Source organism: Babylonia areolata, chromosome 29, assembly GCF_041734735.1.
Source record: "Babylonia areolata isolate BAREFJ2019XMU chromosome 29, ASM4173473v1, whole genome shotgun sequence".
Classification (NCBI taxonomy): domain Eukaryota; kingdom Metazoa; phylum Mollusca; class Gastropoda; order Neogastropoda; family Buccinidae; genus Babylonia; species Babylonia areolata.
In genome coordinates, this window is record NC_134904.1 from 22,363,787 (window position 1) to 22,379,117 (window position 15,331).

Below are 15,331 nucleotides of genomic sequence, written 5' to 3' on the forward strand. Positions count from 1 at the left end.
GGGAGAGAGACGGGTGGTGGAGGGTTTTGAAGCGGTAGTATCCGATAGAGGCGAAGGACCCCCAGTACTGTGGCGGCAAAAAAAAAAAAAAAAGAAAAAAAAGGAGAGGAGGGGGGGGGGGGGGGGGGGGGGGAATGTAGCACATGTGTCATGGAGGAATGGTTATAACCGAGTGAAAGCCTTACACTACACTGCACTTCACCTGTATTCACCCATTTAGAAATCAATTGAGCATCCACAGGCTCGTCACTCACCCTACACAGTATCTTAGCTCACAGCCAAACCCAGCACACCCACAACATGACAAAGGCACACACACACACACACACACACACACACACACACACACACACACACACACACACACACACATTGTAAAGTAACATGAATATTAATAAACACATTATCAGAATAAGAAATGCTTCTGTAAAATCATTATAAATTGTTAGATGGAAGGTTTAGTATTCTATGAAATGCAATGTGCAGTAAAAGAGATATGCTCTAAAGTAGCACATATAATGTACCGGAATAAGAAACCCTGCCACAAATTATTCATTATGAATCATAAATTTCGTATTGTGCGCGCGCGCACACACACACACACACACACACACACACACACACACACACAGAGTGAGAGAGAGAGAGAAACAATGTAGGACTGATGACGGACCTGCAGCAGACAGTGCATGACAAAGAAGAGCTGGACCCCTGACAGGGCCTCCCCGGACCCTTGCGGCACGTGCAGGCTGTGGAGGTGCAGAGCGGGCAGGGAGAGGCAGGCCTGCAGGCCCAGCATCACGTTGTTGCAGCAGATGTTCAGCAGGTGCGAGTTAGGTGGAGTCTTCAGGCTGGGCGACCACTGCAGGGTCAGCACCAGCACCATGTTCAGCACCAGCCCCGTCACACTCACCGCTGACGTCACCACCGTCGTCACCACGATGACGAAGGAGGAGTACTGCCATGTGGGAGTGACGTCCACGGCTGGGGTGTCGGTGCTGGTCGTCACGTTGACTGCTGCTGCTGACGTCACTTCGCTCATCTTGGACACCTCGATCAACAAGGTCAAGAACGAACCTGTATGACGTCATATATTTGAAAGTCCTCAGCAAGCATTAGGCGTCAAATGACGTCTTCTGCAGGGTGGGAGCCATGCCGAGAAGAAATCAGCCTTGAAAGAGAAAGGGTATGTTCTGATCGATTTTGAAAACATTCACCTGTATGTCCTTTGTCTTTTAAAAGATGGTGTCTGCAATGGAACAAACCTGAGTATATTCTTTACATGTCGAGAGGAGCATACCTTATTTATAGATTGACACGTAAATATCTTATCAGCAAACACTTACACTTTATCTATAGTCTAGCCAGCAGCCTGAGAGAATCTGGTTTCCAAGCCAAAGTCCTCGCGATAGAAATTGGTGCAAGAGGGTTTGTGAGCGCATCTGCCTACAGCCTCATGAAACACCAATGGCAGAAGCAGCAGAAAAGAGTTCCAGCTGGATCTGGTCGAGGAGGAATTAATTTCCCTACTCAAACTAGGCGTACGATGGCTCAGTGGTTAAAACGTCTGCCAGAAAGGTAACTCAGTCCTGAAGTTGCGGCCACCCTGGAGGCGCGGGTTCGAACCTGCTGAGGACCAGGGGAAAAAGGTGGCAATACAAGGGCATCCAGGAGTCATGACCTGGGTGCGGCTCGGCCCCCTTACAGTGTGAGGAGTTAAGGGCCGAAACACTTGACTGAGGGGGCTTCTTCTCTGAAGACCTTGCACTGTCCAGCTCTCCCTAGAGTTTCTTATCACCAACGGAAGGAGTTACTCGCCTTCAGTATCGCACAATACACCTCGCTTGAAACAGTAAGATCTGATTTGCTAAAAGAGCAAATAATGCGAATAAATTCTGGAACGATTTGTTGATGGTATATTAAGAATTAAATCAGTTATAAACATATTCCAACATTGTGGAAGATATTTGCTGTGAACCAGTCCTACTTCAGCTGGAAACAAACGTGTTCATTGGAAAATAGATTTTTAAAAAGTGCTTTGTAGGCCGCTGTATATTGTGAACTGCATCGAATGACACTGGTGACCCATGCTATTGACTGAATGAAAAGCCTTGCGAAGGACAAGCACACACGTCACACCCACCACTACGACTACCGCCATCCATTGGTATCATTGATCTCCATACGTGGACAGCTTATTTCACATCCATCAAATTTGATATTCTCGCTGAGAGACAGGCAGAGAAAGAGTGAGGGAGAGAGAGAGAGAGAGAGAGAGAGAGACAGAGACAGAGACAGGGAGAGTGCGTGAGAGACAGACAGACAGACAGACAGAGAAGAGAGAGAAGGACAGTGAGCGAGCCAGATGGCAGTAAAGAGAGCAGGGATACAGACAGACAGACAGACAGACAGACTCCACAAGACAGGTGGAGGAAGGTCTGATTGGAGCGGCGTGACAAGACGTGTGGGGCAATTGACCACGGACCAACGGACATACAATCAGCACGCCGCAATTCATACCCTGACAACACAAGTCACGACAGGGCCTGTATTCCAGGCTATACATCTTACCTCATGCTCTCATCTATAATTTGACGTGCGCGAGCACACACACACACACACACACACACACAATAACGTTTCGCAGATTCCTCATCATGGCTCCAAGTAAGATAAAACCTTCGATGTGGATATAGCTCTTAACCACACACACACAGAGAGAGAGAGAGAGAGAGAGAGAGAGAGAGAGAGAGAGAGAGAGAGAGTGGATGATAAATCTAAAAAAAGGCAACACGAGGGCACGTTCAGATCGCTGGCAGCACATGCATAGTGCTTCCGCCCGGCAGTCGGACTGTGGAGCCTATAGCTTACCCCGAACGTGGCCTGTCACTGACTGTCGACCACGACAAGGCTGTGTCACACTGCGTGGTCAGAAAGGCTGTGTCACACTGCGTGGTCAGAAAGGCTGTGTCACACTGTGTGGTGAGAAAGGCTGTGTCACACTGCGTGGTGAGAAAGGCTGTGTCACACTGCGTGGTGAGAAAGGCTGTGTCACACTGCGTGGTGAGAAAGGCTGTGTCACACTGTGTGGTCAGAAAGGCTGTGTGAGAAAGGCTGTGTCACACTGTGTGGTCAGAAAGGCTGTGTGAGAAAGGCTGTGTCACACTGTGTGGTCAGAAAGGCTGTGTGAGAAAGGCTGTGTCACACTGTGTGGTCAGAAAGGCTGTGTGAGAAAGGCTGTGTCACACTGCGTGGTGAGAAAGGCTGTGTCACACTGTGTGGTGAGAAAGGCTGTGTCACACTGTGTGGTCAGAAAGGCTGTGTGAGAAAGGCTGTGTCACACTGCGTGGTGAGAAAGGCTGTGTCACACTGTGTGGTGAGAAAGGCTGTGTCACACTGTGTGGTCAGAAAGGCTGTGTGAGAAAGGCTGTGTCACACTGTGTGGTGAGAAAGGCTGTGTCACACTGTGTGGTCAGAAAGGCTGTGTGAGAAAGGCTGTGTCACACTGTGTGGTCAGAAAGGCTGTGTGAGAAAGGCTGTGTCACACTGTGTGGTCAGAAAGGCTGTGTGAGAAAGGCTGTGTCACACTGTGTGGTGAGAAAGGCCATGTCACACTGTGTGGTGAGAAAGGCTGTGTCACACTATGTTGTGAGAAAGGCTGTGTCACACTGCGTGGTGAGAAAGGCTGTGTCATACTGTGTGGTGAGAAAGCCAGTGTGAGAAAGGCTGTGTGAGAAAGGCTGTGTCACGCTGTGTGGTGAGAAAGGCTGTGAGAAAAAGGCTGTCTCAGGCTGTGTGGTGAGAAAAGCTGTTACACACTTTGTGATAAGAAAGGCTGTGTGAGAAAGGCTGTGTCACACTGTGTGGTGAGAAAGGCTGTGTGAGAAAGGCTGTGTCACACTGTGTGGTAAGAAAGGCTGTGTCACACTGTGTGGTGAGAAAGGCTGTGTGAGAAAGGCTGTGTCACACTGTGTGGTGAGAAAGGCTGTGTGAGAAAGGCTGTGTCACACTGTGTGGTAAGAAAGGCTGTGTCACACTGTGTGGTGAGAAAGGCTGTGTGTGAGAAAGGCTGTGTGAGAAAGGCTGTGTCACACTGTGTGGTAAGAAAGGCTGTGTCACACTGTGTGGTGAGAAAGGCTGTGTGAGAAAGGTTGTGTCACACTGTGTTGTGAGAAAGGCTGTGTCACGCTGTGTTGTAAGAAAGGCTGTGTCACGCTGTGTGGTGAGAAAGGCTGTGTCACACTGTGTGGTGAGAAAGGCTGTGTGAGAAAGGCTGTGTCACGCTGTGTGGTGAGAAAGGCTGTGTCACACTGTGTGGTGAGAAAGGCTGTGTGAGAAAGGCTGTGTCACGCTGTGTGGTGAGAAAGGCTGTGTGAGAAAGGCTGTGTCACGCTGTGTTGTAAGAAAGGCTGTGTCACACTGTGTGGTGAGAAAGGCTGTGTGAGAAAGGCTGTGTCACGCTGTGTGGTGAGAAAGGCTGTGTCACACTGTGTGGTGAGAAAGGCTGTGTGAGAAAGGCTGTGTCACGCTGTGTGGTGAGAAAGGCTGTGTCACGCTGTGTTGTAAGAAAGGCTGTGTCACACTGTGTGGTGAGAAAGGCTGTGTCACGCTGTGTTGTAAGAAAGGCTGTGTCACACTGTGTGGTGAGAAAGGCTGTGTCACGCTGTGTTGTAAGAAAGGCTGTGTCACGCTGTGTGGTGAGAAAGGCTGTGTCACGCTGTGTTGTAAGAAAGGCTGTGTCACACTGCGTGGTGAGAAAGGCTGTGTCACGCTGTGTGGTGAGAAAGGCTGTGTCACACTGTGTGGTGAGAAAGGCTGTGTCACGCTGTGTGGTGAGAAAGGCTGTGTCACGCTGTGTTGTAAGAAAGGCTGTGTCACACTGTGTGGTGAGAAAGGCTGTGTCACGCTGTGTGGTGAGAAAGGCTGTGTCACGCTGTGTTGTAAGAAAGGCTGTGTCACGCTGTGTGGTGAGAAAGGCTGTGTCACGCTGTGTTGTAAGAAAGGCTGTGTCACGCTGTGTGGTGAGAAAGGCTGTGTGAGAAAGGCTGTGTCACGCTGTGTTGTAAGAAAGGCTGTGTCACGCTGTGTGGTGAGAAAGGCTGTGTCACGCTGTGTGGTGAGAAAGGCTGTGTGAGAAAGGTTGTGTCACACTGTGTTGTGAGAAAGGTTGTGTCACACTGTGTTGTGAGAAAGGCTGTGTCACGCTGTGTGGTGAGAAAGGCTGTGTGAGAAAGGCTGTGTCACACTGTGTGGTGAGAAACCATCGTGTGTCACCTTCTGGGGTCGTGTCACTGTTCCTCAGCTTTTTATTCATCTATTTATGTATTCATGTGTTCGTTTATTTATTCATTTGTTAATTTATTTTCTATTCATTCATCGATTGATCAATATACTGGCTTATTTGCCAGCTCATTTGTTTAGAGACACTCATTTGTTTACATATTTACTCAGGTGTGTTTATTTTTTGATTAACACATGTGTCGTTTCTTCATTCATTCGGCCTTTCGTTCGTGTTCATTGAACTGTTTCCTGTTTGTCTATCACTTCCATTGTTTATTCTGGTTATCATTTATTCCAGCAGTGCACTGTCTGTTGCTTGTTGTTTTTGGTGCTGCTGGTCAGGGCTGCTCTCTGCTCTCAACTAACTGTTGCTGGCAAGTTCTTTTTTCACCCAGCAGACAGCTCACTTTGTCAGCCGTCGAACTTTTCACCCTATCCCCATCTTCACCGCCACGATACCCCCACCCCCACCCCCAATCCCCCTCTTTCCCCCACCACCCCATCCAATGTCTACTGAAGGGATACCTGGCCAACAGTCAGCAGTCACAGACCAAACGGCACTGAAGCAAGGACCTAAGTCTGACAGGCAGACCAGTCTGTGCAAAGTGTGGGAGAGGCTAGCATTCTGGAATGGAACAGAATTCTCCTCAAGCCACAACCGCCGCTGCAGCAGAGACATCCCCCGCAGCACAACTCCCGTGACTCCCGAGACTGAAGGATGCCGACCAACCCGTTAAAACTGTTCACCCTGTCCACATCTCCACCTCAACGAAAACCACCTCCCCCGCCTCCACTACCCGCCCTCAGAGCTCTATTTGCGGACAGACACACGAAGGTCTGGTAAAAAGCGGAGACCTTTCTTCCGCTTGTAGTTTCGTTTCCATGGCGACGAGCCTCCTTGCAGGATTGACCTTTTTTCTGTTTGATCACCACCTGGATGAAGGTGGACAATTCCAGGATTTGTTCGTTTGTCGGCTCTGCCGTTCTGCTAAAATCGATCACCATTAAGTCTCTCTCTCTCTCTCTCTCTCTCTCTCTCTCTCTCTTTCTCTCTCTGTGTGTGTGTGTGTGTGTGTGTGTGTGGTGATCTGTAGATTGCCAGTTTCGTTTATATCAAGAAATCAGACGGTATTTAATTTTAAAGTGTATCATTCAGTGTTGACTCCCCGCTCCGTGGTGCAATCGCAGCATAGCATATGCCTGCTTTAGTTAACTTCTTATCGGTAACTTTTTTTTTCACCGGTATTTATTGCACTTAACTGTACAAATTCTCAGTGGGCGTCTACCAGTTTTTCCATAATATGTCATCTTGTAGAAAGAGTGATGAGCTATGCTAAAAATATTTCAAAGAAAATTATGTATACTCTCTACCTGTCTGTTCGCATTAGCGCCTGACTTCCAGTGTGAACGGGGCGACAGAAGCGGTAGGCTTCGAGCACACCGAGCAACAACAACGCGTTTTTCTCTTCTTCTTTTTTTTATAATTTTTTTATCCCCACAGCAGTCCGAACACAAAACCTTGACAGGCAGCACACACACTATCCATTGATCCCATAATTTGCGCACGCGCGCGCGCGCGCGCGCGTGTGTGTGTGTGTGTGTGTGTTTAAACCGGTGTAGTTATATGGAAGTGGAAATCTTAGTTATAGAATGTCTTTTGAAATGCTTTTACTGGCAGTTGCCAGTCACGATTTTCCATTTGGATGTTTTGCATCATCTTTTCAATATCATAGTTTAACTATTATGTGCGCAATAAGAGAATTAAATTTGTAATTATCGACCAGCCGCCGTGGCGAAGTGGTTAGCGTCACGGACTGACGGCTGGGAGGGCGCGGGTTCGTATCCCAGCGGAGGTGGGTTTTTCGCTCCAACCCAGAGCTGAGTGTGCTGTGGGCTTAAATGGGGAGACTGGGACCACACAGTCGAGTGTCATCCACTTCAAGGATGCGTCTTTGGGTGTGTTACTCTAATTGCCTGACCAACACTGCAAGTGTCTGTATCTCTCGGGCCTGGTTAACGCCGGGATATCATTATGACAGAAAGCGTAGAGTACAGCCTTGTCACGCAGTCCCAAACCAAAATGGACCTCCATAGCAACATCGTCATCATCATCGTCATCGTCCTCCTCCTTCATCGTCATCAATATAAACAAAACAGTCTCAAAGTCTGTGGCCTTTCATGCCTTGCTCTCATGGTGACCTCAGTTTCGATACCCCTCCACTTCCGTGCTTGGGGTGAGTCCTGTCAATGTCGTCAGTGTCGGCAGATTCATGGGAGGCTGTTGTTTGAGGGACGTGGTGGCGGTCTCCACTCTGGGAGGGACGCTCACTCAGTCTGGCTCCGCGACTAAGCCATTATTGTCGTTAGTAGGGGGCTTAGTAGGTGGTGTCCTAAGTACGTTAAAACAGAACAGGCACCACTGAACACCACCGAAGTGATTCAGCAGCAGTGCAGGGTCTCCTCTGGTGTGTGGCCTCCTGGCGACCTAACATCGATGGTTCCCTGTGGACTGCCGACGCTGGAACTGCGACGGACGAACCCGGGTGTGGCCGTGTATGGGGGAATCTAAATGAGCGGCGTGGGAGTAATGCCACTGAAACGGTGCAGATGATGGGACAGCAAAAAAAAAAAAAAAAAAAAAGAAAAGAAAAAAAGTAATTATCATTTTGTGGCAGAGTTTCTAATTCTGGACAATTTCATCTTAATATACATGCTATTTCAAAACATAATCATATCTTTTGCTGAACACACACACACACACACACACACACACACTTAATACACACACTTGATACTTGACCTGCCATTTGACAATCTTTAATTTTTTTGTATAGAAGTAATCCTTATTCTGAAAATCTGTTTCTTTATACACATGTTATTTATAAACTCTCTCTCTCTCTCTCTCTCTCTCTCTGTGTGTGTGTGTGTGTGTGTGTGTGTGTGTGTGTGTGTGTGTGTGTGTGTGTGTGAGTGAAGGCGGAGTGGGGTTAGGGGTGGGTGTGGAAAATGATGCCGAAGTCTTGTATTACTTGCTTTTGTGTTTTAAGTTTTTTGTATGTAGCTTTTTGGTCCAGCATTTCTCATGTGTGTGTGTGTGTGTGTGTGTGTGTGTGTGTGTGTGTGTTGAACAAGGCCGTGTGATATTGTGTACGGTGAGTAACTAGCCTATCAATTTCTAAATGGGTGAATAAAGATGTGTTGTAGTTCTGATGCACACGGTATTTATGTGTGTATTGTCTTTTACGTTAAGTTTCAGTTTGCATGTGAAAACCTCGCAAGCAGAGCAAGAAAAAAAAGCGTTGTTATGTATTGTGAAGAAATTGTTCTCGTAGAAAAAAACACACCCAAATACAGCCTATATTGCAGTGCGAATAAGAGTTTTTTCTGGTCTTGGTATTGCCACTATACATTGTGAGAAATTTCATTAACATCCTTTGAAAAAACAACAACTTGAGTTTCGCTACAAACGCATAATGATCTTGTCTATGGTGAGAAACACAGATAGCCATTATCGTTACTATCTGCTGCTAAATGTATTCAGTACTGTTTAATTAACATAGATGGGTGAACACAGATTACCTTTTTGTTTTGTTTTTTCTTCAAGTTATTGAGATTTTATGCATGGAGTCCCAGAATTCTTTCTGATTATTCATAGAAAGGAGTAATTTGGATAACAAAGCACCATCAAACTGTTTCTTTTTTCTCTTCAACAAATGCTTCTACTCACGCCTGGCTTTTCGGAAAGAATCGCGATCATGTGGAGACAACTTACGGCGACATTTCTTAACAATTCTTTTACTATCATGACATTCCATATCATACCAGTCATCGTTTTTGACGTTGTTACTGATATGTATTGCTATTTCATACATTTTGACTTACTGTTTATACAATATTCAAACAATTTATACAATATTCAAACCATTTCCATTCCATCCCAACAAACTGCGTTATTAAATAAAGCAGTAGCTTTTTCATTTCATACAAACTTCTAAATAATATTGATGACGATTGTCTTTTTCGAAAGAATTTTGATTATATCTTGGGAATTTCATAAATAATTCTAATGACATATGGTCTGACTCATTTTTATCAGATATGCATAACTCGCAGTCACCGTAGATTTCTGTAAAAAGATGATTTGACATGAATCAAGAAGTGATTGTTTACACAGCTACTACTGACCGAAATGTGTGTGTACCGACCTTGATTGTCGCCCTTACACACACCGATCAAAATGCACAAATGTTAAACCGTGAACATATCAAGGAACATTTTATGATCATTATCAAGCTCACGGTCTTCACAACTTCTGCTAACACTTCATGGTACGCTCAATTAAACACATTTTCGCTAACATCAGGGGAAAAGTATGAGGTTCTACTATTCAAGTCACCACACATTAACAAGTACACATTATCATCATCAACAGACAACAATCACATAATAAATCTCCAAGTAACCCAGTCCCATTCTTAACGTCAGCATACACATACAAAGGTGACTCTCTGGGTGGCACATCAGAACATACCCACATAGTATATTTAGTTAAACCAAAGATGTATCAATCAAAGTACACAAAAGACGGGACTCCACATTCATTGATCTGATAACGCTTTGTGCCAGAGAGATGAGGACTGAGCGGACTGACAGAGGGGAGTGTTCATCTTTACCAGGCCAACTTACACCAGGACTGCACAACAGCTGTATCACGCTGCATTTACAAACACCAACACACTATGCTTGCCAAACACGCACAGTTGGGAATAAGATGAGCGAGTTCAGATTAGCACTAGCACATGATCCACACACACACACACACACACACACACACGCATCACTGACTCTAATATTACTTCAAGCGAAAAGACGTTAAAGAAAGAATTAACCACACTCACTGACAGTGACAGCGTGCATACAAGTGTCTCAAATGCAAGTCTTTATGTTTGTGCACGCAGTTCTAATTTTGTTTGATTGTACTTTGTGTGTGTGCGTGCGTGCTCGGCGCGCGTGCGCGCGCGCGGGTGTGTGTGTGTGTGTGTGTGTGTGTGTGTGATGGTCACTGAAGCCGTCCCTTACTATCACTGTGTGGATAAAACGTTTCGAAGGCACTTCCTTGCGAACAAATAAAATGGACCTAACTCCGAAAACTCAGCTCATGTGTATGGATTTTGTTGCTGTCAGATACAAATGCTGTGACGTTTGATCAACAAGTTATCAGTCAGACTGGGTCCTAACCACCCAACCAAGCAACCAGACAGTTACAGAAATGTATACCTGCCAAAGGCGTTTAGCTTTCTGCCTCCTCTTCCAACCACAAACATCATCTGTTCACAGAATGCCAGTGCTGTGCAGACGACATCACATTTCTGGCTCTGTCTGTGCAGCAGACGACATCACATTTCTGGCTCTGTCTGTGCAGCAGACGACATCACATTTCTGGCTCTGTCTGTGCAGCAGACGACATCACATTTCTGGCTGTCTGTGCTTCTCAACCCGCTCTCCTTCAGCGGAAAATCTGGCAATTCGATCTTCTTCCAGCTGAAGCTATGTTTTTAAAAAAAATCGGAAATACTAAACAAACGAAAACACGTGTTTTCTATCCGTAGGCATTTTTTTCTTCAAAGCAATGACATTTACTTTGCGACGACAGAGCTCTCAGAACTGTTTGACACTGCTGCCAGCACTGGCAGTGACAGGAGTGGTGTTCCAAGTTGTGACACGTGCCGCCAGACAGGGACTGGCCGCCCAGTGCAACGAGCACACAGCGCGAGAGAAGGTAAAGTATGGCAACCCAACAGTGTCAAACTTTGAGGTCACAGGTATGCATTCGGTTCACTGACGTTCAAACTTGTTTTTGTCACAACATTGTAATGATGTGACCCCACTGCAGGGGAAGAAGCACTGGCTGACAGGGCTGAGTGGGGTAATGAAGAAAAAAGAATGATATAGACCGACAGACCGACAGACTGGCACACCCACAGACAGATAGATAGATAGATAGATATCCAAGAAAACAGCAGTGACCGGACTAAATTCGCCTTTGATAGACAGACAGGGAGACAGACAGATATGGGTAGACTGTTTTCATCTCTCCGTCCATGCTGTCACTGTTAACAGCACTCACCGTCACCGTTAACAGAAATCACCGTCACCGTTAACAGATCTCACCATTAACAGAACTCACCGTCACCGTTAACAGAACTCACCATTAACAGAACTCGCCGTTAACAGAACTCACCATTAACAGAACTCGTCGTCACCGTCAACAGAACTCACCGTCACCGTTAACACAACTCACCGTCAACAGAACTCACCGTCACCGTTAACACAACTCACCGTCAACAGAACTCACCGTCACCATTAACAGAACTCGCCGTCAACAGAACTCCCCGCCACCGTTAACGGAAGTCACCGTCAACAAAACTCACCGTTAACAGGACTCACCGTTAACAGAAATCACCATAGTATATTGAAAAATACATTCACCACACCACTACCACCACCACCACCAATTTATTAACCTGCAAAGCCAAACAGAAACAGACAGAAGTGGTTGGCTGAGGGGTTGTGTGTGTGTGTGTGTTAGCTGATTATACTTGGTGAAATTTTGTCTAAAAAAATGAGATTATAATATGACATCCTTAGAACGAAATACTAATGATAACAGTGAGCGAACCTGACCAATCAACAAAGATTGGAATCGGTAATATTAAGCATTGATAATCAATATATTGTAATGTGATTAGCGGCATATAAACAGGTGAAAAAGATATTAATCAACTGTATGATTTTTAAAGGCATATGGTTTGGTGGGTGGGGTTATGCGTGTTTGCATGGTTTTTTCATGCTTTCGATTCTTTTTATTGTTTTCACACACACACACACACACACACACACACACACACACATACACACACACACGCACACACACACACACACACACACGCACACACACACACACACACACACACACACACACACACACACACACACACACACATACACACACACGCACGCACGCACACACACACACACACACACACACACACACACACACACACACACACACACACACACACACACACACACAGCATTTTGCCGCTTTAAGATTTAGCACGGATAATTCATGCAAAATGATTTTAATACATGAAACAAAGAAGGAAATTAATCAGTTAGTGTGTGTCAATTTACTGCCCGTTGAATATTGAAAACAAAAATTTCGTTTCGTTTTTATTGATTATTTTCACACACACACACACACACACACACACACACACACACACACACACACACACACACACACACACAGTGACACACGTTCACAAACTCTTTCTCACACACACACACACACACACACACACACACACACACACACACACACACACACATACACACACACAAACAAACAAACAAAATGACACAACACACACAGTGAATCATTCACACTAACACTAACACATACACCAACACACTAGTCACATTGACACACCACTCAGAAACACACACACACACACACACACACACACACACACACACACACACAGCGAAAGTAACACACGCAGACACCAGACACAATCACTGTCAACTGAATCGTGCTGGTCGGAGCCATTCAAAAAGCTCAGTTTATCGATGTATGGACATCTTGCCTCAAGATCAAGCTTGTCAACGTTCTTCCTATTTTCCTTTGCTTCTCCATGTTTCACTTGTTAATCGATCTACAGCACGAGATTTCGAGCAAGACGGATCGTCCAACCAAGAAAAGTGAAGTGGCCCGATATTAAGGGAAGTAACTCTGAAAATCCTAGATTCGTGACGTCATCTCTCGTTCCCTTCAGAATTCAGCCGTGTCCACACGTGGACGGAAAACCGGTCAGCTGGACTGGGTTATTTTTGCGTTTTGTGTCCACCGGCATGGCAAAGAAGCCTGCTAAGGTTTGTTTCGGTTGAAATGATTAATCTATTTTATTCAATTCAAATTCATTTTCTTTGATTTGGAGGGGTATCAAAACTGAGGTCACTATGAGAGCAGGTATTCACAATTTTTACTATTTAGTCACACACATGCACACACATAGAGTATGATACACACAGTAACAAACTCACCCCTGCACACACACACACACACTCTCTCTCTCTCTCTCTCTCTTTCACACACACACACACACACACACACAGTGATAAATTTACCCTGCGCATATATGCGCGCGCACACACACTCACAAAATCAAACACACATGCACACACACACTGACACATTGACAAGCTTACTGACACATTGACAAACTTACATATACACATACATACTCACATTTACACACTCTCTCTATCCCTGTGTGTAGGGCTGTGAGCACATGGGGCGTGCCCCGACTGGCCCAGAAACAGCGTTCAAGTCACAGTCACTTTGTTACAACAGTCAATGGCTGAGGCTGTGAACATTGCATGGTATATGAACGTATTATGATCTGAGGTAGATGTACAAGTCTTCTTTTCTTCCTTTTTCCTTGTTCATTTCTTTTCATCTCCTTTCTTCTTTATCATTCTCTCTGTCTGTGTGTAACTTTGCATGTGTGCATCATACATGTGTGGGTGAGAGAGAGAATCTTTGACCGTTACTGTTTTTCTTATTTGCAGATGACCTTGAACATGATATCTGTTTAACCAGTGTTCTGCACTGGGCAGGAACCGGACCCCTTCCAAAGCCTACAGCAGTGTGCCACAGCAAGTATGTAAAATTAACATAACTGTAGGGGGAAATCCTTTAAACCTTTTTGAACCTTTGCAGATGAATGTGTTTGTAAAGCGCTTCCTAGAGCTTGGTCTCCGACTGAGGATAGGCGCTATATAAATATCGATATTATCATCATCACCCACTCAACGCTGAAAATTACTTCACAATCTTTATCGGCTAATAAATGATCACCATAATCATATCTTCTTTATGAAAGGAACTTGATGCCTTGCAAGCTTAGAGAGGGAGGAAGGTGGTAGAATGGTTAAGGCACTCGTCTGCCAATACAGAGTCCTTGAGGGTTTGGGTTCAAATTCCGTTCTCACCCCCCCCCCCCCCCCCCGCCCATCCCCGTTTCTTCAGACGTCTGCAGATGATGTGCTCCAGGAGCTCACAGGACACTGATGTCAGTGAAACTGATCTGTAATTGTCTGCAAGGTGTGTCTCCCCGCAGGTGACATGGCCGACGGGAATAGCCATCCCAGGAAAATGGGGGTGGGTTGGGGGGGGGGATGCGTACCTGTGGAAACTGATCGTGGTACATGTATGCAAGTCAGCCCTGTCAGCTGGCTGACACATTCCTTGGGGATCTGGCTGGAGAAGTCCTCTTGACGTCACGTCCATCCTGCTGACAACGGTTTTCACCCGCTTCTCCACCCCTCTGCTGTTCATCCCCGGGTCGGTTGGAAGGACGTGCTAACTCTGTGAACATGTAGACTGACTGGAACTGTCCAATCAAGATGGTGGTTTTGGTTCCAACATCACTGTGGAGGATACAATTCACTTTCACAGGGCAACACCACATTGTGCTGCTTCTTGGACTGGACAGTATATCCCACAGGGTTTGGAGCTGTTTGCTAAAGAGTTGGGTAGTCATTGTCACTGGTCCCTGGTTCGGTCGTCGGGGCGCTACACTGAACGGGGCGCTACACTGCTGAACGGGGCGCTACACTGCTGAACGGGGCGATACACTGCTGAACGGGGCGCTACACTGAACGGGGCGCTACACTGCTGAACGGGGCGCTACACTGAACGGGGCGCTACACTGCTGAACGGGGCGCTACACTGAACGGGGCGCTACACTGCTGAACGGGGCGATACACTGCTGAACGGGGCGCTACACTGAACGGGGCGCTACACTGAACGGGGCGCTACACTGCTGAACGGGGCGCTACACTGAACGGGGCGCTACACCGCTGAACGGGGCGCTACACTGAACGGGGCGCTACACTGCTGAACGGGGCGCTACACTGAACGGGGCGCTACACTGAACGGGGCGCTACACTGCTGAACGGGGCGCTACACTGAACGGGGCGCTAC

The 15,331-nt window shown here is 46.3% G+C and overlaps 1 protein-coding gene across 1 annotated transcript in view; it reads right to left on the reverse strand.

Annotated features, from left to right (window-relative positions):
- Positions 1-5,959, reverse strand: part of LOC143274615 (uncharacterized) — a 31,444-nt gene extending 25,485 nt beyond the window's left edge. The window contains exons 1-6 of the mRNA XM_076578484.1: positions 5,854-5,959; positions 4,879-5,126; positions 2,895-2,975; positions 2,317-2,438; positions 674-908; positions 1-67 (exon numbers count right to left, since the gene is read on the reverse strand). The exon at positions 1-67 is cut by the window's left edge and continues 230 nt beyond it. Of these exons, the coding sequence (XP_076434599.1) occupies positions 1-67; positions 674-908; positions 2,317-2,438; positions 2,895-2,975; positions 4,879-5,126; positions 5,854-5,959 (859 nt within the window). The remainder of the gene's footprint in view (positions 68-673; positions 909-2,316; positions 2,439-2,894; positions 2,976-4,878; positions 5,127-5,853) is intronic.
- Positions 5,960-15,331: the final 9,372 nt, after the last annotated feature.